General features: G+C 38.1%; 1 protein-coding gene across 8 annotated transcripts in view; it reads left to right on the top strand.

The window, feature by feature from the left end:
• Positions 1-18,892, top strand: part of LOC125454110 (mitogen-activated protein kinase kinase kinase 20-like) — a 125,138-nt gene extending 106,246 nt beyond the window's left edge. For 7 of the 8 annotated variants that reach the window (XM_048534477.2, XM_048534482.2, XM_048534478.2 and 4 more), the window contains 4 exons: positions 4,888-5,004; positions 10,162-10,236; positions 13,470-13,614; positions 16,387-18,892. In XM_048534477.2, coding sequence (XP_048390434.2) covers positions 4,888-5,004; positions 10,162-10,236; positions 13,470-13,614; positions 16,387-17,237 — 1,188 coding nt within the window. In that variant the 3' untranslated portion in view covers positions 17,238-18,892. The remainder of the gene's footprint in view (positions 1-4,887; positions 5,005-10,161; positions 10,237-13,469; positions 13,615-16,386) is intronic. The other variant, XM_059647217.1, reaches the window with a different exon arrangement.
• The last annotated feature ends 4,019 nt before the right edge of the window (positions 18,893-22,911 follow it).

Below are 22,911 nucleotides of genomic sequence, written 5' to 3'. Positions count from 1 at the left end.
TCTCTCTGTGCGGAGTTTGCACGTTCTCCTGTCTGCGTGGGTTTCCTCCAGGGGCTCCGGTTTCCTCCCACAGTTCAAAGATGTGCAGGCTAGGTGGATCGGCCATGCTAAATTGCCTGTGGTGTTCAGGGGTATGTGGGTTGCGGGGGTTAGGTCTGGGTGGGATGCTCCAAGGGGTGGTGTGGACTTGTTAGGCCGAAGGGCCTGTCCCCATACTGTAGGGAATCTAATCTTTAGAGCTAAAGCACAAATTCACGAGAATGGACAGAACACAGTGCGGAGCTGGAGGAACACAGCAGGCCAGGCAGCATCAGAGGTGCAGGAAAGTTGACATTTCGGGTTGGGACCCTGCTTCAGAAAATGGAGCTAGGTTCTAACTCTTTAAATTCCATGCATGGATAAACTTGACTTGTATTCTATTAAACCTAGGAAGTTAATGGATGCTTTAATCAAGGTATTTAAAATGATACAGCTGTCCGATGAAATGTCTTCAAAGAAACTGTTTCTTCTTAAAGGAAAGTCCAGAGCAAAAGGGGAGTTCTTAATCTACAGAGCAGAGGGGTTTTGGAAAACTGAAACTCTTCACAAAAGACAGTGTATTGATGTTTTCTAGAATAAGGTTATTAAAGCGTATGGAAGATGAGGGGTAAATGGAACAGAGATCAAGATCAACCATAACCTAATTTAGAGTCATAGAGTAATACAGAATGGAAACAGGCCCTTGGGCCCAAACTGGACTATGCTGACCATGGTCCCCACTCAGCTAGTTCATGTAATAATGGGAAACCCTCCATGGGCTGAATGGCCTGATACTATTCTTATGTTTCCATTTTCTTATGGAAGCATTTGAATGTATCAATAGAAGCCACTGCTGGATGAAGCTTTTTTTTCTAAGGGCAGAAATTAACTGCATAGTTGTACAATAATAGGATTGCATCATATCCTGAACGGTCCCCATTTTTTTATATTTTTCCATAATGGAGGCAGTAGTTCACATCAGCCCTGGCTGAGTTGGTAGCGCTTTTGTCTCTGAGTTACAAGGTTCTGTGCTAAAGTTCCTCCCCAGGGCTTGAGCACGGAGATCTATGCTGATACTGAAGTGTAGTGCTGAAAGAATGCTGACTGACATAAGTGCCATTTTTCAGATAAGGCTTTAAACCCAGGCACATCTACCTACCCACGTGGATGTAAAAGACCCTATGGTATTGTTTAAGAGAAGAAGGTAGAATCATCCCCAGTGTCCTCACCAAATTTGTCTTTCAGTTATTATTATGAAACATCATCTTTTCTGGTTGTTATTGCTCATCATAGTGCTGTTTGTGGGAGTTGTGTACAACTTGGCTGATGCATTTCCTTCATTAAAACAATGACCACAGTTCAAAAGTACTTTCAAAAGTGCTAGTTATAAACTGTTTTGAAATACTTGGCTGGACAAAACAAAACTGTGTAAACATATGATTTTTCTTTTATTTGGTTGGCGCTAGAAATTCCCTGTGCGATGTGATACAGCATACGCATGTAAGGCAGACACTGTTAACTGTGCTTCACAGACATGTCACCTTGGTGTCATTTCATTGCCAACAAAGTGATGATTTCACAAATCTCTACAAGACACCAAACTTTATTGCTGCAGGCACAAAGAACATAGAACATAGAAAAGTACAGCACAGTACAGGCCCTTTGGCCCACGATGTTGTGCTGTGGAATGATCCTAATCCAAAAGTAAAATAACCTAACCTACATTCCCCTCAATTCACTGCTGTCCATGTGCATGTCCAGCAGTCGCTTAAATGTCACTAATGACTCCGCTTCCACGACTACCACTGGTAAAGTATTCCATGCGCTCACAACTCTCTGGGTGAAGAACCTCCCTCTGACGTCTCCTCTATACCTTCCTCCTAACACCTTTAAAACTATGACCCCTCGTGGCAGTCAGTCCTGCCCTGGGGAAAAGTCTCTGGCTATCGACTCTATCCTTGCCTCTCATTACCTTGTACACCTCGATCAGGTCACCTCTCTTCCTCCTTCTCTCCAGAGAGAAAAGTCCGAGCTCAGTCAACCTCACCTCGTAAGACAAGCCCTCCAGTCCCGGCAGCATCCTGGTAAACCTCCTTTGCACCCTCTCCAAAGCCTCCACATCTTTCCTATAATTGAGTGACTAGAACTGGACACAATATTCCAAGTGTGGTCTCACAAGGGTTTTGTAGAGCTGCAGCATAACCTCGTGGCTCTTAAACTCGATCCCCCGTTAATGAAAGCCAATGCATCTAGTAAATCAAGAAGTAAAGCTTACACATTGTAAGACTGATAGAAATCAATGTAGAAAATGATATGCCCTGGGAAATGGGAAAAAAAATTATGAGAAGCATGATTCCTAAAAATCATTGCTTCTATGGCATAAAATTCAACAAATTGTTGAAAGTTTTGGGGGTGTGGTTAGCCAGGAAATATTGTTTTGCAATAATAAGTTGCAAACATGGCTTGTATGTCACAAAAACTTGTCGTGGTGATGTGATTTATATGTCAGATTTTGCTATTAGTGAAGTGTGTGCATTTTGGTGTAATGGACTTTGAGTAGTTGACAGAGCGAAATGGATGCAGAAAAATATTGAGTTACATAATTTTTGTGTGTGTTTTTCTTAAATTTATTCTGTGAAAATTCCAATTCAGCCCGCCCCTGTTTATTTTTTCCCACCAAGGGTGGAAGTCATCAGACAGATTTGCACAACTTTTCTGGGGAGGAGGAGGAAGGGAATCAAGAGGTCCCCTTACACAATGCACACAGTGCTGCCAACAGCGAACAAGCAGAAATCATCTGGCGCTAACAAAGGACATGTCACCTTGTCATGCCTGTCTTACAGAGAATGCAATTCCTATGTACATCATGAATAAGCATTGAAAAGGAGACAGTTGTGCCATTTTGTCCACAAATGCATTTGTAATTCCATTTCTTGACTTAACCAATGCATGTGCAGGGAAAATACCTCGATGTGGGCTCACGTTACAAATGTATCAAGTCAGAGATAAAAAAAACTCAATTTTGTTTCTAACAATCGTTTTAGTTTTGTGGGAAAGAGAAACATCCTTGATTTTGCATTAAAAATTAGAAATGTTTGATGTGCAAGAAAATGAATTTTTTTTTTACAACTAGTATTGTGGAAATGAAAAGGGATTTGTCAGATGCAAGGCTGTTGCAAATATTGTCTCTGTATTGTTTTATGCTAGTCATTGGAATAATCAAGAAAAATGCAAATCACAGAATCTTACAGCACAAGATGAAATACAATGGCCAGTCATACTTATGTCAGCTGTTTGAAATAATAGATATCAATGGCTAGTTGCATAACCATTTGTAAGGAAAATAAAGTGTGCACCAAAAAACTGTTACCTCCTCTTAGTAAGTAACTCAATTACTTGATATGGTACTCGACCTTAGAGATCGGAGAGAATCCAAGTTTGGATTCCTGATCTGTGCAGGTCGCCGATCACAGAATGACATCAGGGTCTCACGAATGACCTCAGTGTGCCCTGATTTGAGAAGGTAAAAAAATGAGCCAGGCACTCCATTTCTGATCATTTCTATTGTCTATATTTGTTGGCATATGGATTGAACCAGGTTACAACATTTTCACTGCCAAATAACCCACCAAGACTGAAAATCTTGTTTTGTATGTGATAAGAGGTAATTTGGTGAGATTGTAGAGGATTAATAGCTTCAGTGGAGCTAAATCTGACACTAGACAGCGTAACCTGCAGAGGAAGGAAACATTTTGTGTAAACATGTGAGTTACTGTGATCAAAGCCACACATTGATACATGTTTTCTGAATTATCCTGGAATCTCATTTATTTCTGAACTGTAACATCTAGAAAAAGATTGATTTCTAAACTAGTTTTGACTTCTGTTTCTGATTAACTGATTCCTTTTGCTAGCTTTTGTGAGGGGAAAATTCAATCTATTAGGAAATATAAGAATGACTATTGCATTGCTCAGCTGGTCACTTAATATTTATAAATATATTGTTAATATTGCTAGATTTAAGCACCTTTATGCAGTTTCTCAACCAATTGAAAGCAAATGTGATACAAGTGTGACAAGCTAATTCATGAGGAATGTTATCACAATTAGGAGAATGTATATTCAATGGTAAACATTTTTATTTAGATAATATAATCAATTTACACATCTCTCTGGAAAGAGCTAATCCTTGTTGTATTTTTAGCACAACATTATTGTATGTCTATAACAGCCTCTAGGTTGTGCTGTTGAATCACCTTTCCCACGGTGAATAATGTTTTGTAGATTTCCACTTGTACAAAATTAATTAAAGTAAATAAAACCACTTCAAGTATTATTCCTTATACAGTCCTAACCATAATAAAAAAGATATTATGAAATTATATTTGTAATGCGCTGTGTCTGTTGGTAAGAAATTTGTAACAATTGAGGCACATTCATCTGTGTAACCATTAATGTCTCGTTTTTATAAACCAGGAAGGATTAACAATATATTTATTCAATAAACAAAATTCCTGTTTATAAAATATAGCAATATAAATTTGGTTAAATCAAAAAGAACTTTGAAATATAGAAATATTTAGAAGGTTATTTTAACAGTAAACAAAAAGAATTGTTTCAGCTTTGAAGTGTTTGAGCATTCATGTATGACGAGAGATGTTTTTGAATTTAATGCCAGGCCAACCCTATCTGACCAAGATCTGTTACCTGGTTTCAGATCTAATATTGCTTGTCAACATACTTTTGACAGAAGATACAGTTTGCATTTATATATGTCAAAATCTGACAGTAAAATAGGTGTAAAGCTTCTCTTTGATGGGATGACATACTCATGTAAACCATGTTACAACTTGTTTTTGTTCTTGTCAGGATTCTAAATGGAAAATGTATGTGGAAGTGGATGGTGACAATGTAGCATTGACCTACATCAAGGATGTAACTTTCAATGCTAATCGACAAGACACAGATATAATTAAAATAACCAAGGTACAGATGTTTGTGCAGATCTTTTTGTTAAATGTATTTCATATTCAGCATTTGGGTAAAAGTATTTAAGCTTTTTTCTGAATCAAAATGGGTGTGATGTTGTCAGCACAGTGGAGTGTAGTTTACAAGAATTAGAATTTCCTGCAATTGTTTTGGACCCATACTCTCCATAGCTTTATGGTAGAATTGTAAATTATTGTTTGAAATAAAAATGAAAGAATAAATAGCTTGCATTTATTCCTTTTTGGTATGTCAGCTCCCAAGCTTTAGCAATTCAGAACAATGATTTCTCTATTTAATTGTGCCACACAATTAATTGTAAAGATGTAAAATTTTATTTTACATTATGTTGTATCTGATTGTCTCAGTAGTAACAATCTAGTCGCTGAATCTGAAGACTGAGAGTGCAAGCCCCACTCCAGCAGATACTTTTGAGACCCTTGCTGTCCATCTGAAAAAATTCCTTTGGAGAATCCAAAGGCCAAGAAATTTCCCCGATGCCCTGATCGATGTGTATTTCTCAAAAGGCATCACAAAGAACAGATAAAATTCATCTAATTTTATTGTCTTACATCCCTACAAAACAAAAGCAATCTGAGGATAATTCATTTACAATGAAGTAACTCAGGATGTAAATCAAGAGGCTTTTTTACAATAGTAATGCGGCATAATGTCACTTGTGCATCAGAGTGGAAATTTCACACAGTTTCTATATTGATCCAACCTGTTTATGTCGGTGACTGTCTCCATGAGATTAACAGTCCTAATTTCATGCGGCTCCTTTGTTTCCAAATCTCTCATATCACTTTCTTCAATTACCTAACTCCTTGTTTAACACATGACTTGGGGCTGGATTTTATGGGACACTACAGGGCCTAGCCCCCACCCCTCACCCCATACCCAGTTGGAAGATTAAGGGGTCTCACACCCATGATCCCTACAGCTGCTCCTCAGCAATTTAACACTGGGAACGATGTTAATTGTTTTAAGGCATGACTTCTACTCTAATCTTGTGAGGAAAACCATTGTTTGTGAGCTGCCTGCCAATCCAATTGGCCAGTAGCTCTCTATTACCACCATTATCAGTAGGAACCACCACACCAAAGAACATACATCCAGAGGTGGGTGTCTCAGCAGCAGTCAGGGATGTGGGGGAAATTTCATAGAACTACAACATTGACCTAGCCGACCGAGCTACCTATTCTTTGTATATACACCTTTGTTGAAAGTTAGGCAGAAGGCTCCATACCTCCAAACATACTCTTGTTACAGAGGGGAGGTTAAATGAAAGAAATCACTGTTATTCACTCTATAAAAAGCAAGTAACAATTTATTTATCTAACTTTACAGTGAACAAATTAACAGAACTATTAACAAACTGAAGAATTCCCCGTTAACTACTAACTATTCCTGAATAAACAAAATTCTAATAGTATGTTGTTTCAATAGATACAAGTCCTACTTATATCAACCAAAACAATAAGGAAAAACAAATTAAAACTTAGTCTCTCAAAACTACAGCCAGGATAAGTCTTCCACAATGTTCTTTGCCTTCTCCACTGTTTTCCATTCAAGAATGTCTTTCTCTGTTGAATTCTTGTGTCAGGAATATGAGCTAAGAGTGCCGTAGTACCTTTATTTAGCTGGAACTTATTCTGAGATCTTAAAGATTTCTGTGAGAACCAGTGATTTTCTCCGTCTTTAGAGCCAATGGCTGTTGAGAGCTGTTATCTTAACAGAGGGCAGTGTGCTTTCACCCCAATTTTCAAATGCCCTCTTCTTTTATACCCTTGATGACCTATTAATTTATTACAATAGGATTGGTCCAACGTTGTCAAAACCATCAGATTTGAATTTAATTGTGCTTTAATATCTAGGACAGATTTAAATTAATTAGCTAAATTAAAAAACCTGTTATCTTGGTAAAAAATGCTGCTTTGCCTGCTTTTGATACAATCTTTCAATCTCAAAATCTCTCTGTGCATCTGCTGTTGCTTGCAGACATTTTTAAAAAATCTTTGAGCCTAAAATAACACATCTTTTAAAGAACACACACACTCTCCCCCCTATCATTTTACAGACAAATTCTAATGTTCTGCCTTCCAATCCACAAGTACTATACCAACTTCACAACATTGTATGAAGGGATCATGAACACACCTGCTCAAAATCTGTGGGCATCTGAAAATGAGGTGACCTACAAAATCTGTTACATCACTACTCACTGCAAAATCCAGACTTATGTTATAGATGGAAACAATTTGATTCTTCAAGACTTCCCAAGGGTCCATCTTCACATAAACCACCATTGTTTTAATCCCATTTTCTGTTTTATCTCCATGTTCTTCTGACAGCTGTTTTGTGTTTGAAAAGAATATATGGACTTACTTTGAACTACTCCTTGTGGCAGAGAATTTCCATATCCAAATCACCCATTGTTTTAAAAAGTCTTCTCAAAACTTCTCTCAAAGTCCTTAAAGTACAGTTTGAGGTCAAACATGGTGCCCATAATTCACTTTTTTAAATGTTCACTCATGGAATGTATACACTACTAGCTAGGCCAGCATTTATTGTCCATCCCTACTTACTGTTGAGAAGATATTAGTGAGTGTTCTCCTTTAATGCACCATATCTATTGTGATGACTATCATATCAATGCAACCTATAACTAGTTGCTAATATTGCCATAAATTATTTCTTGTTCAATACAGTCCTTTCTGCAATCCTCCTCCGTATAAAAAAGATTTCCACAGTATATTCCATCCATCAGCTTTTTCCTATTCACTTAATCTGTACACATCCCTTTGCAAACTCTTTGAGCCATCCTTGTTACTTGCTTTGCTGCCTGTTTCTGTGTCATCTGCCTATTTGACATTCACTTTACTCATCTAAATAATTAATCTATGCTGTAGATAATTGTGGCCCTGGCAGTAATCCCTGTGGAACTCTACTAATTATAGGCTGCCAACCTGAAAATACCCTCCTCATCCCAAACCCTAAATTTTCCATCCCTTAGGAACAAGGTAAAAAGGAAAATAATAATATGGAAATTGAGATTCAGAAAATGGTAGGGAAGGGCTGAGAGAAGAAAACAAAAACTTAAGAAAACACCACATTTCAATTGTCTGCCTTCTATTAGTTAACCAAACCTCTATCGAAGCTCATATAAAAATACAACACCATGTGTTCTTACCTTATTACATAGCCTGCAGTTCCTTATCGAACACCTTTTGAGATGGACAACTCTCATACAACTGGGAACAACACCAAATAAGAGCCATTCCATGGTGGTGGACAATACAAAAGAGATGACTGAGGAAAAGTGGTCTAGTTGACTACATTGATCACTGGGTAGATGGGTTGAAGAGGACAATGAGAAATAGTGCATTGCAGTTGTTAATCACGGAGGATAACATTCATGACTAGCCAGGGTAGTTTCACTGTTGTGAAAACTGGAATTTCACTAAAGAGATTTCAACAGAGGAGTTTAGGAAGCTACAATGATGATTAACTTAGAAAGGAAAATGAGGACCAAGCTGATGTGACAGTTGCAATTTATAGACAGACCAAGAGTAGCAAACAGAATGATAATAATGACTATCAAGAAAATACAATCTTCAGCTATCCACTTTCCAAAGGAGGCTTGCAGTAACACTGGATTATTTCTCTTTTTAGCTCAAAAATGGAAAATCACATTAAACCCATGGGAATGTTAATTAGCCTCTCTGGTCTAGATGTAACTGTCATAAACCACCCATGCATAGTCTAATCCGCATAGGACCTGAGGAACTATTGTGTTCCAGATCATTCTGTCCAGACTAGAAATGAAGAAACGCGAGATGGGGAAATTTCATTTTAATTTGTTTTTAAATATGATGTCATGATATAAAACTTGTTTTTTTTTTAGAACGGTTCTTGTCAATTTTGATCACCTTTGTGCTGAAAGAGTTCATTCTTTGTATGTTTAACTTTGCTAAAAGTTGAGTAGCAGGGTCCATAACGTTCAAGCCCATGTTATATGAATGGACATCTCCACTGGCAGCCACTTACTGTCCAGCCATTGTCCACTGGGGTTCAGGGACATCATGGTTAACAGCATTTTGTCCTCAGTCAATATACATGCACCCAACAGTAGTTTCTAGAAATTAAAAATAAACTTGCTATAGTCCCAGAGGGCCATAGGACAGCTGTCTTATTAGAGAGAGGGGCAAATGCTGGTGCTTTAACCTGAAAGTCATCGTGCCTTAGGCAAAGGGAGATATTGACAAGTAGTAACCTTGGTAGTGATCTCAGGCAGTACAGAAATGAAACTTGCGCTGTTAACATCCTTCTGCATCACAAACCAGCTGTCTAGCCAACTGAGCTAACTGACCTCTAGATAGTAAGCTCTAAATAGTAATCAGAACCGGCGATCCCTGGCTGGATTATATGAAGTGACAAGCTGCAGTGATTGTAACCAGGTCAGCCAGTTAGACCTCAAAGAATATGAGTTCACTGGTGCTGTTAATCTGGTCCAATCAGGGATCTCTAGCTGACAGATAACAGCAGGAGTGTCAGAGGTTCTGTTCACTCTGAGAGATGGCTCTGAGGGAGCTGTATCAATGTCAAAGACTCTCAATGTGTAAATAAAGGGTGACTTGGTGACAGGATACTGGCCTCCATGGCGTTATTTCATATGCAACCTGTTTCCCCTCCATCCAAAATGAAAAGTCACAGAATGGGGATGAGCAGTCAAGAATGGCTGCTCTGCAGTCACTTAACTGTGATTAATAGGGTGGAGGCAGGATTTCCACTCCTCAGTGACAGGAAGATCTGCCTCAGAGAACTGCAGGTCAATAAGAGGCCGGCAGTTCTCAAAGGACTGGTAGCACCAAGTGGGAGCAGTTGTAATTGCTGATATTGTAATCATGTTATGAGGAAGTGAGCTGTGATAGATTGCATGTGTTTGGGAACGGTCGAGAGAGGAGTGGGGGATCAAATGTGTGCAGCATCCAGCTCAGGAGGAACCTTCCTAGCCTGTATAATGAAAATTGTTGAGCTGGCCACTTAGTAAGATTAAGTACCTGTGGCAGCGGAATGAGACCCTTAAATGGACATTAATTATATTATAATTCATGTTCTTGAAATCTCGGACTTGATTATATTCTAATTTCACAGCCTCCCTACTTAATGGAGAAGTGGATTGTGGGAATTGCTGAGAACCAGATTGTTGAATGTATTGTTAACTATGAGGTAAGCCTTGAAAGTTAGCGGATTGTTTTCTTTTAAAATGCTTATAAGATCCACATGTCTTCCATGTGAAATTTCAGATTGAGACATACTGAGTTGAGAATGGTTTGAGAATCCTGAAGAGATTAATTCTGAAGTGACTTGGCGCAGCCCTCAAAAAATTTCATTCTCCCTGCTACCATCTTTTAAAATGACTCTTAGGCTATTCCAGCCCTCCTGCCAATCCTATGTTATTAGTTTTCTGCTGCCAAAGTGACTGACAAACCAATTTTGCACAGTCGCTAGTGCAATTCCAAAACTAACTGCTGGGATGTACATAGAACCGGTTCAAGTTGAGTTCTCCAATTTTCTTTTCCTCCCATAGGTAAGACCTTGTGTTTGTATTAAGTAGATGCAGAAATATGAGCTACAGAGCAGGATTATGTGAGAGTAAAAGTAGTTTAAGAGAAACTAAAATATACAGTTTATTTAATCATAAAATTGAAATTACCTCTGCCTGAAAAACACACACAATGTGCTGTTCTGTTTTATTCTGATTCCACATTAATCCTGGGCTATTATTTGTACAATTTCAAGTCTTCATTATTTTGTGCGGTCAAATTTCAACAGAGTTTCATTCCCTTTTTCTATCTGATTCAAATCTAATAGATTTTAAATTACTTTTTATCTTTTCTTCTTCCTTTTGCATTGTGAGCTCAAACGCAGGCCTTTTGTGATTATTCGCTGAGCTACAGCAAAATACCGTGACGGTTTTTTTGCTATGAGCAGGGTGAAGATGCAGTCCAAGTCTGTCTCAATGGAATGGTGATTGAATCCTGTTTTTTACTGTTATTATACACCTCTTGACCAGGTGGGACTTGCGTGCCTCCCAGTCCAGAGGTAGGTTCATTTACCAGTGCACTGCAAGAGGGACCCTAGTGATTGAATCCTGTGCTGATGGCATTAGTTTGATCCACATGATAGCCATCTAGACAATGGCATTAACTGGCCTCCACTTTTTATCAAAAATCGCTCTATATAATCTGCAATGTTGATAAAGGATTTCTGCATTGAAATGTATTCCAAACTGACATGAAAACTGAAAATACTCAGGTTTTCATGCAACATCAGCTCTGAGCTTCATACTTCCATACCAGTGTTTCCAAAGCATCCTCCTTCTGACATTCCTGGATTACCATGCATTATGCTAAACATGCATTATAGGGTGGCATAGTGGTTTGCACTGCTGTCTCAGTGCCAGTGACCTGGGTTCAATTCCACTATCGGGCAACTGTCTGTGTGGAGATTATGCATTCTCCCTGTGTGTGCATGTGTTTCCTCCAGGTGCTCCGGTTTTCTGCCACAGGTGGATTGGCCATGCTAAATTATCCATAGTGTTCAGGGATGTGCAGGCTCGGTCGGTTAGGCATGGGAAATATGGGGTTACAGGGATAGGGTAGGGTGTTGAGTCTGGTTGGAATATTCTTTGGAAGACCAGTGTGGTCTTGATGGGCTGAATGTCCTGTTGCCACACTGTAGGGCTTCAATGAATAACACCAGGTCTGTCCTGTTTCCTATGCTTATGTCCTCATTCCTTCCCAGTCTCCCAGTTGTAATAGTACTTACCTTGTACCCAACCAACGTTCACATTTAACGTAAGATCTTCTGTCATTTGAAATATGATGTTTTCATCAAACATATCTTCCTCTAGCTAGAATGCTCTGTATTCAGGAGGGCCATTCCCTTTTGTGACACAGAGGTTCATTGTTCTGTGACACATCACTGTACAAGCTGCCATTCAACTCCCAAGCATTCTGATGAGAAAATGATCAATTATGAACATAAACATACAAATTGGGAGGAGTAGACCATTTGGTCTTTTCAGCCCGTCCATTATTTAATCAAATAATGGGTGATCTACTCCATTTTATACACCTGGGCTAACGTATGCTAGATTATTTTTCTTTTTCAGTTCATGTGTCCCGTTTCTTTGGATCAGTTTGATATATCTATAGGTTTTTCTTGTTTTTGTCCAGTCCTACAGGTAGATGAATTTGTAAACATCAACAAAAGATTCAAAATCCTGGGTTAACATTGACCACATGATGACTTCAGCAGTCCTCAAATACCTTATTTTAAACACTGTTTGCCTGGATCACTTGTCTTCTGGTTATATAAGTAGAATTTGAGCCTGTTCAATCTAAAGCAAATGCATTATTACTTAGCAGAAGAAATTAATGTCCCCTCATGTATGAGCAATTAGGAATAAGTTTGACCCCTAAGTTTGGAGTTGGGGACTAAGTGTGGTGTGTCAAAATTTGCAGATGACACAAAGGTGAGTGGTGGAGCAAAGTGTGCAGTGGGATATAGACAGTCTAAGTGAGTGGGCAAAGGTCTGGCAGATGGAGTACAATGTTGATAAGTGTGAGGTCATCCACTTTGGTAGAAATAACAGCAAAAATAGACTATGTTCTAAATGGTAAAATAATTGCAGTATGCTGCTGTGCAGACGGACTTGGGTGTCCTTGTGCATGAATTGCTGAAGATGTGGAAACAACCTCACTAGCAGGTGAAACTAGGACTTGGGGGCATAGCCCCAAAATGAAGGGAAGCAGATGTAGGACTGAAGTCAGGAGGAATTTCTTCACCCAAAGGGTTGTGAATCTGTGGAATTCCCTGCCCAGTGAAGCAGTTGAAGCTACCTTGCAGAATGTGTTTAAGGCAAGGCTAGGTAAATTTTTCAACAGTAAAGGAATTGAGGGATACGGTGTGCGGGCGAGTAAGTGGAACTGAGTCTCAAAAAGATCAGCCGTGATCTTATTTAATGGTGGGGCAGGCGCGAGGGGCTGGATGGCGTACTCCTACTCCTAGTTCTTGTTTTCTTATCTTAAGTTGAGCTTTGATAGTTTATCACAAGCGAAGCACTTGTGTTGGAAAATGCTCATATGCAAATACTAGACAAAGATATGATCAGGCTAGACTGAATTTCCTTCTTTCCTGCATCCTCTACCCTCACCTCACTATCGTTGTATATCCAGTCCAGATTCCAGATTTTCATCTAATGTATGAAAACCGTCTTCCTGGGCAAGGTATTATAGAGTGACTGGTGCCAGTGGGATTTTACCTCTGAGGACAGTGGGAAATGTTTATCATTGAGCTTAAATATATATTAGAAAAGATGTTAAAGTAAATCTTAAAATACATTGCCAGAATCTCTAAGATGTCTCTAAAGTTTTCTGTCATAAATTATTCAACAGAATGATGTCAAAACTCCAAAAACAACTAAGCACAACCACACTATCACACTGAATGCTGCCAACACTGAAATGAAGGAAGTAGTGCTAGTCATCCAAGCCATGCCGACAAATGCAGAAAACAAGTTTCAGAGCAAATGCCAGTCAAGTAAGTCATTTATTAAACCCATTAAATTGTACTTTCCAGAAGTGGAGAAAATCCACAGTATTATAGACTTTTTTTGACAACACTTACTCATACCGAAACTAAGCTAGAAAACCTTCCTGCATATGGGAAAATCAGGTTCTATAACTCCTATAGTTAATGCTGATATTCCTTTTATTTCATTTGTTCACGGTCTGTGAGTGTCACGAGCTTGCCAGCATTTATTGCCGATCCTTAAATCCAGTTCGAAAGATGATAACAAGTTGTTGTCCTGAACTACTGCAGTAATTTGGTGTAGGTACACTTGCATTGCTGTGAGGAAGGGAGTTCTTATATTTTAACCCACTGAAGTGAAGGGACATTAATATAGTTCCAAGTCAGGATAGTGTATGGCTTGGAGAGGAACTAGCAGGTGATGACGTTCCCATATATCTGCTGCCCTTATCCTTCTAGATGGCACAGAATGTGGAATTGGAAGGTGCTGTTGAAGGAGCCTGGGTGAGTTGCTGCAGTGCTTGTTGTAAATATTGTGTGCTGCTGCCACTGTGCATTAGCAGTGGATGGAGTAAGTGTTAAAAGTAGTGAATGAGGTGCCAATCAAGGAGGCTGTTTTGTCCTACATAATGTTGAACTTCCTGGGTCTTCTTGGACCTTCAGTCATTCAAGCAAGTGAAGAATGTTCCATCACATTACTGCTTTGTGCATTGTGAGAGGTGGGTACACTTCAGGAGTTATTTGCCTGAGAATTTCCAATGTCCCAACAGCTGTAATATCAAAACATTATGTGGCTGGTTCAGTTCTGTTTCTGGTCAATGATAACCACCAGAATGTTGATAGTGGAGAAATCGGTGATTGTAATGCAATTAAATATCAAAGTGAGTGAGATAGCTGGATTTTCTCTTCTAAGAAATGCCCATTTCTAGGTAATGAAAATGTAGGTTGCCACTTACCAGCCCAAACCTGAACTTTGTCCAGGTTTTGCTGCACATGAGCAAAAGCTACTTTAATGTCTAAGCAGTTGCAAATGGTGCTGAATATTGTACAAACATCAGTGAACATTTCGTCTTCTGACCTTATGTTGGAGGTAAGATCATACTAGGAATTTCTTTGGGAGGTCTCCTGATTCTTCTCCATAAGTCTCAATACCTGTAATGGTTTCTCAGCCAATCTGCCAACAATATGTAACAACATAAAAAAAACAGACCAGGCACTACAACATCTGGCCAAACTTTCTGTGATAGCACCTTCCAACCCTGTAGCTTATTCCATCTAGAAGGACAAGGATAGTAGATGCATGTTCATCTCCAAACCACACATTACCTGTTGATGTCCTTCTCCATGGCTCTAAGGTACGGCAAATAAATGTTGTCCTTCAAGCAATGCTCATGTCCTAGAAATTAATTTTAAAACTCTTCACACAGTTTTTTAAAACTGCATCCAATGCAACTAGGTCCTCCTTAAATAAGAAAAAGTTGTGTTGGATGATTAGAAAATCCATGAAAAAATTCCCTGAGCCACTGTCTAGTTTTACATACAAAGAATTGTCGTTTAGCTTAAGCATCAGAAAGCATTGAATTTCATTAGCTATTTGCTGGTCTGTAGATCCAATGTGCTTGAAAGGACTAATGGGAAAAAATTAATCATGTATATGATTTATATATGTCATAAAAATCCCTCAGTGACTAAATTAGTACTATGAGGAGCACAGACAAAAAGTTTCTTTGCATGTGAAAAACTGAATTTTTCCAGTGTACTTTTGTTTTTACTTTAAATTTGTTGTCGTATCATTTATAATTTCTTTTAAAATTTTCATTTGCTACGACATTTATGTATCTGATTTAATTAGATATAAGTGCTCAGAACTCCTAAGCACTATGTGACAGAAATGCTGCTTTCCCTCCTTTAAATCTGTGTGCAGAATTCTAGATATTACACATTACTAGAAAGCAGTTCCATGGGTTTTTATATGCACTAAATATTATTCAGCTCATCTTGTCATGAAAAATTAGTCCTGGAGATTAATTTTCAGTGCACATTACAGGTTTATAATCATGTTAAGTAAGGTGTTATGAAGATTATTTGCCCATGCATTATAGTGTTGACAAATTATGGCAGAAATCAAAACAACTTTATCAAAGTGTAAAATGCCTTTAATGTAATGTTACCTCTGCAGAATTTACATGAATTTCCTTAAAACTAGACTGTTAATCTACTCAGGATAGCACAACTTTTTGTACACATCAGCTTTTTATTCCTATGTCAAGTAATGGGACATTGTTGTTTTAGGAATCTTATTATACCGTGTACAGTTCAAAATCTAGAATATAAATTGATTGAATGACTGTAAAAATGAGAAGAGGAATTTACAGAACCAACCATGGTTTAACCTTCATTTTAAAATGTTTCAATTTATTTTATACAAATGTACTGTTCAAAACAGATTCTCCTCAGCAATGAAACGTTAATGAGGTAACGTTAAAATTCTTTCTTCAGTCAGTCTATTGATCGCTTGCTCCAGGAGCTTTTGATCAAATACAGTAGATACCAATTATGACTATATAGATTATAAAAAGTGAATATGTAGTCAAACACGTGCACGGCTATTTCTTGATTATCTTACTATGGCTGTTTAATGTCAAAGTCATCTTTAAGAACTCATGGACTTGATAAACAAGAAATAAACAGAAATGATTTCATTTGTAAAGACACTGTCTTTAAAATTATCCATTTCAGATGCTCTATTAACAACACCTTTTGACATGTTTTGTATTCCAGCTGTTCGTCAACAATGGTTTGATACGTTAAAATTGCGCAAAATATCTGCAGGCGACTCATCACAATATTCTGCCATTTTACCTCCTAACCAAAACACTTCCAGTTCCATTACACAATCTCAATTGTTTACTTTATTTGCTAGCCAAGATACTTATGCAGCAGTTGTGAGACGTATGCAGAGCCCCAGCAGTTGCCGCATTACTACTCCTCTGACTCAATCCAGACAAAGCTCCAGCCCATTACCTACAATGCCAGTATTATGCAGTCATATTTCTACTGTACACCTCAACTCTGAAGGAAGCAGCTTGTCAAGCACAACCTCAAACAGCATCTTGGAGAGAGATCAGACTACCAGCAGACAAAGCAGCGGCTACCAGAGCAACGATTCCAATGACTTCTTGTTTAATAAAACAACCACTTCTAAGGGATTTAACCACATTAATAAAAAAGTAGTTAGCCCAGTATTCATGCGTGGTAGTGGAAATAGGCACATGAGTAAGGAATATGGTAGGGAAAGAAGCAAAAGCACACCTCTGAGACAGAACTCTGGATATCAATCATCAGAAAAGCGGTACACGCAATCCAGCCGTTCTCATCATGCTAAGTCATGGGGCCCTGAAAGAAACCTACAAAAACAATTTCAGCAACATTTAGAGACAGATATTAATGCAGTCTCAGACATGCAAGCTGCAGGTAGTAAAAGTGCAAAAGATACAGGTAAAGAGAGGCACAGCAAAACTAATGAAGGAGATTGGATTAAAGTTGAACGGCACAAAAAACCTCATAAAAATGACTCTTTTAAAGTATCCAGAGGTAGAGGCCGAGGAGCAGGCCGCAGCCGACTGTTCTGACAGAGAGCCTTTGTCTCTACTGAAAATGAGTTTTGTATTTGAACATCTTTCTGTAATCTGTAACATTTCAAGCAGATGGACATAATTTGCTAATGGAGATTCTTACAGATTTGACTAAGATTTGAAATGTTTGATAGAATTCAAGCCTGTCACTGAGCCTGTTGTGATTATTTGGTCAAAACTCAGTGTTCAGCAAATGGAATCAGGGTAAACGTATGGGATAGTACTTTATACTGGCACTGGTTTTAATAAAACTGTAATTTTCTGATAGTTCACTTTTTTTATTATTCATTGATGGATGAGGGCGTTGCTGACCAGGCAGTATTTATTGCCCATCCCTAATTGCCCAGAGGGCAGTTCAGAGTCAACCAAATTGCTGTGGATCTGGAGTCACATGTCGGCCAGACCAGGTAAGGATGGCAGTTTTCCTACCCTAAAGGACATTAGTGAACCAGATGGGTTTTTCCTGACAATTGACAATGGATACACAGTCATCATTAGATTCTTAATTCCAGACGTTTATTGAATTCACATTCCACCATCTGTCATGGCAGGATTTGAACCTGGGTCTCCAGAACATTATCTGGGTCTCTGGATTAACTGTCCAATAATAATACCATAAGACCATCGCCTAAAAAAAACTAACATGGGTATATTAAAGAGAGTGAGTGAGGGTACAATATTTGTGTGCTGTATAAGAGATAATGTGTGTGATTTGAATCTTGCATAGAGAGGGTGAGGAGTTTGGGGCATTCCCATAAACATGAATACGCACATTGCACTCACAGCGTGTGGATCTCCTGACATTGCTTGCTTGTCTTGTCATCCCCACTGAAAGTTTGGATGAAAGCAATCTATAGGGAAACAAAAACCCCAATATACACCTTAATATACAATTGAAGGAATACCAGGGTGTAGAAGGTACACTGTAACTATACAAAGATCCAGTTAGACCAAATGTGTAACAATGAGAACAGATCCAAGCATCACATCTTAGGAACAATATTTGGGCTTGACAGAGAGTACAGCACAAGTTTGCTAGACTGATAATGGGATCCCAAGGATTAAAATAGGAGAAAAGATTACATAAACGAGGCATGTTTTTGCACATTACAATGTTAAGGGATGATTTAGTTGATGTTTTCTGATATTAAGGGGAATGGATAAGGTAGATAATGAAAAACTATTTCCACTGGTTAAGGAGTCCAGGACAAGAGGGAGGGACAGTTTAAAAATTATAGCCAGTGTACGAATTTCAGGAGTAAAATTAAAAATCACTTGTTAATGCAAAGGATCATTGAAGTTTGGAATTCTGTTGTGCAAACAGCAGTTGGTGCTAGTTGATTATAATTAGAGATTGATTTTTGTTAACTAAATGTATAATGGGACACAAGTATGCAAAGCAAAGTTACAGATAAACTATTTGGAACAGACTCGAGACGCTCAAAAACCTTATCCTCTTCATGCTTTTTTTGTAATATACTTGCGTGTTTGTTCTGATATGATTTTGTAAATCTGTTTGAAAATGCATTTTTGGTCGCTGGATTCACTATCGCACATCTTATGGATACAGAACACTGTTTATATACTAGATGCAATGCATGTTCATTCCTTGGCTCATTGTCTTATTTGGTAATAAACTTCAGCCAAAATAATGATGTGTTATTTGATGCATTAATTTAATGAACGTAAATCCTTTATTTTCTTAGAAATCTGTGCATTACACAGTAGACATCCAGGAGGTTGAAATGTATAAATTTGCCCTTAACACCAAACCAGGCCCCTTACCTGTTGCAACCATCACACAGATAAGGTCTCCAAGTTCAATGATGTAACTGAAAATCATCAAGGCATTTAGCCTACATTCTCTCTGCCAAGACAAGAGCCAAATTGTACTGGTAAGTGTGATTACCAATCTACAAACTACTACTGCTTGATTTTTTTTCTGCAATTTTAAAGCAGAAAAAATTGGAGGGTGTGTGATCTAATCACACCTCAAAAGAACTTTGTAAGCATTTCTGCTTTTTTTCATAAAACTCTGCATCTTTCTTTTGACTTGCAATTTACTTTTTGCGTATAGATTTTTGCTTTCCTATTCCTCCATTTAAGACATTAGTTAAAGTTGAAATCCAAATTGCTTCTTCAGATGGACAAAGTGGTCACCACCGATATACAGGGAAGAGCAGAGAGGGCTCAAATATTCTGGACAGAATTTGCTCCTAAACCAATGGTACTAAAAGGACTAACTGGTGACTTTGCTTGTTTAGCAGCCATAATTTATCTACCTAATGACAATATAAATACGGACAAAGTAACTCACTCTCAACAAAGCACTTTGGAAGGCAGTATCTAAATACACATTTTCATTCCTTCTTTCCTCCTTAATATATCTTGTAAATAGGTGACCCAGGGATAGATGTTGCATTTTCACCCAACTGCTTGATTCTACCAACATTAGCCAGATGAATCTTGAAAGTTTTGATTGGGTTGCCATTTGTTAAGTGTTCCATCTCTGTGTGAGGGAAAGGAAGAACTGACATTGTGTAATTTGCATCTCTTGGATCATGCCACTACTATTCAAATGGATTGGCATTGATGGCAATTGTGTATTAAGGCCTGGCCTATTCCACGCTTCCCTACAAAGAATAAGATATGTCTCAGTTACAGTAATTAGCAGGCATTTCCTGTACTGCTGAGTGTGTGTTTTTGAATAAATTCTCAACACCAGTACTTTTGGCACACCATGTAGAAATGTAGAAGAGGTATAATTTCTATATAGTTTGCATTTTTGGAAATATCTTTATACAGTGAGCAATAAGGATCATAGTTTTAAAGAGGGTAATTTAATTGAATAACCAAGTGTGCATACATAAGTGGAGCATCTTATTTCAATTCCACTTGCATATGAAATGAATTCCATAGAGATGATTAACTCTTTAAGATGTATAACTGTTGCAAATTCAACCAATAAATTGGTAGAACTTCTTTTCATAGATCTTTTAACAAATAAAAACTCTGACAATGCAGTATCCCTGCAGCAGCAGTATTTGCCATGTAGGGATTCCATACAAAAGGTCAGCTTTATATTTTTGTACCATGATAGTAAATGCTACCTACTTAATTTGGTGCACAGATATGAATGTGAAAAAAAATGTCTGGCACAGGCAAATAAAAATATTTAACAAATGATCATGGAAGAGCTATTTCCATTGTGTAGGTGTATTTTTATTGAAGCTAGTCAGACCTTCACGCATTAACACTGGATGCACAGTCATAATGTACCCTCTCACCCTACTCTCTTTAAAAAAACAATCGATGGGGTTTCAACACACAATCTACCAACTTACAAGCTAGTACTACGACTGAGCTAAGCTAACATGGAAAAGCTGATTAAATACCATTCATTGTCTTATTTAGAATACAATGGCATGCCAGGGCTCCACTTCTGAGCTAGGAGACCTGTCTTTAAGTCACGCTTTCTCCAGAATGTGTAACATGTCTGAACAAGATCATAAAATGTAAGGCTGGATGAACACAGCAGGTCCAGCAGCATCTCAGGAGCACAGCTCCTGAGATGCTGCTGGGCCTGCTGTGTTCATCCAGCCTCACGTTTTATTATCTTAGATTCTCCAGCATCTGCAGTTCCCATTATCACTGATACAACATGTCTGAACAGGTTGATTAGGAAATATCTACATTGGCATGCTATTCAGTATTAGCTTGAGAGAAGTATGAGTTTGATAGAGCTAATAGTCTTTATTTATCCCTGATGAAAGTCTCATGTTCTACATTCCAATGCACATCAGTTATCTCCATTATCAATGAATTCACCCATGCCTAATTTAATTTAAATACAGGTAAAATAGTAGGGGTTCTTTTATGGCTACAACAGCTAGAAGTTTCACCTTCCAACAATTTTCTCTACAACAAAGACTGGTAGGATCTGGATGCCCACGTGTACAGGAGATGCCTTTGGCTGGGGCAGCTTAAGCTCCAGGGAGAACTATGGTGCATTCTTAGAGCTGACAAATGTGTGGTTAGCCTGACTCAGGACACGGTCATCCCATGATTTTAGTCCCAATAGTTTGTCAAATACTTTGTCCGTCGTAATGGTGCCTGTTATACAATGTTTCTTCCTATTAGCACATTACTTATTCGTTTTCTTTAGGATGTTTATAGTGTCCTCCACAGTAAAGATTGATGCAAATTATTAATTTAACATACCTGCCATTTCCCTGTTCAAATTATTAATTCCCTAATTGCATGCTTCAAGGATCCCACACTTACTTTAATGCCTCATTTTTATATATACTTGCAGAAGCTTTTTTCATATTTCTTGGGAATATTAAAGCAATTTTCTCCCTCTTTATTAGCCTCTGCTGATTCCTGAAAACCTCGTAATCATCTTGTCTACCATTAGGTTTAGCTGCTCTGGATGCTCTAACTTTTGATCTTGATACTCTCCTTGACTGCCTTTGTTAACCATGGGAGGTTCATCCTCCTAATCGATTCTTTCTTTTTGACTAGAATAAATTTTGTTGAGTGTAATGAAGTATCTGCTTAAATGCCTGCCATTGCTCATCCACTAACTTTCCACTTATTCTATTTTCCCAGGCAGCTTTAAACAATTCTTTCTTCTTACCTCTGTAATTGATCTTATTTGAGTTTACGCTGGTTTGAGACCTGAGTTGTTCTCCTTCAAACAAATTAAAATTCTACCATGTTGTGATCACTACCTTCTGGAGGATCATTAACTAGAGGATTCCTTATTGATCCTACCTCATTTCTATTACTAGATCTAAAATAGCAATGCATGTTCTGTGAAACAATACTTGATGCACTCTGAAAATTTGGCTTTTATGTTAACCTACCGGTGTGATTTATCCAGTTGATAAACAGATTAAAATCATCCAAGACAGTTATACTGCCTTCTTATATGCCTCCATTATTTCCCAATATCTACTTTGTCCTAGAGTGAGGCAACTCTATGGGAGCCTATAGACAATTCCCAGCCACTCCTTACCTTGCTATTCCTTATTTCTACACAAACTAACTCCATATCTGGACCTACTACAACCATTACTCATCACCTATGCACTTTCTTTACTAACAAAGTTACTTCATCTCCTTTTCATTTTTGCCTTATCTTTCTGGATGTTGCATATCTTTGAATATTGAATTCCCAGTATTTGACCCCAGCTATCTATAATAGCTATCAAGTCAATAGTCATTTATTTCTATTTTATCATCAACTCATCAATCTTCTCACAAATGCTGCATGTGTTCAGGTAAAGAGTCTTAAGCTTTGACTATTAATCTTCAGAACTCACTGTTCCAATTTCATACTGACTCTTCTGCATATATTTACACTACTTTCTGTCACACTTTGATCATTGTTCACTTCTTCACTATCCTTTGCCCTTATTTCTTTTTGATTGTTTAAACTTTGTTTCAATTGAACCTCCTCTCATAAATTAGAGTGAAGCCCTACCTACAATCCTAGTTATAGGACTCCCCAGGACACTGGTTCCAGCATGATTCGTATGGAGCCTGTGTCAACTGAACAGCGCTCTCTCCTAAAAACTGGTTTGGTTCCTCATGAATTGGAACCCATTTCTCCCAAAGCAATCCTTGATCCTATATTTACCTCTTTAATGTTATTTACCCCATGTCA

Source organism: Stegostoma tigrinum, chromosome 7 (assembly GCF_030684315.1).
Source record: "Stegostoma tigrinum isolate sSteTig4 chromosome 7, sSteTig4.hap1, whole genome shotgun sequence".
Taxonomy (NCBI): domain Eukaryota; kingdom Metazoa; phylum Chordata; class Chondrichthyes; order Orectolobiformes; family Stegostomatidae; genus Stegostoma; species Stegostoma tigrinum.
The sequence above is the reverse complement of the archived record's forward strand: the minus strand, read 5'-3'. Positions and strand labels throughout refer to the sequence as shown.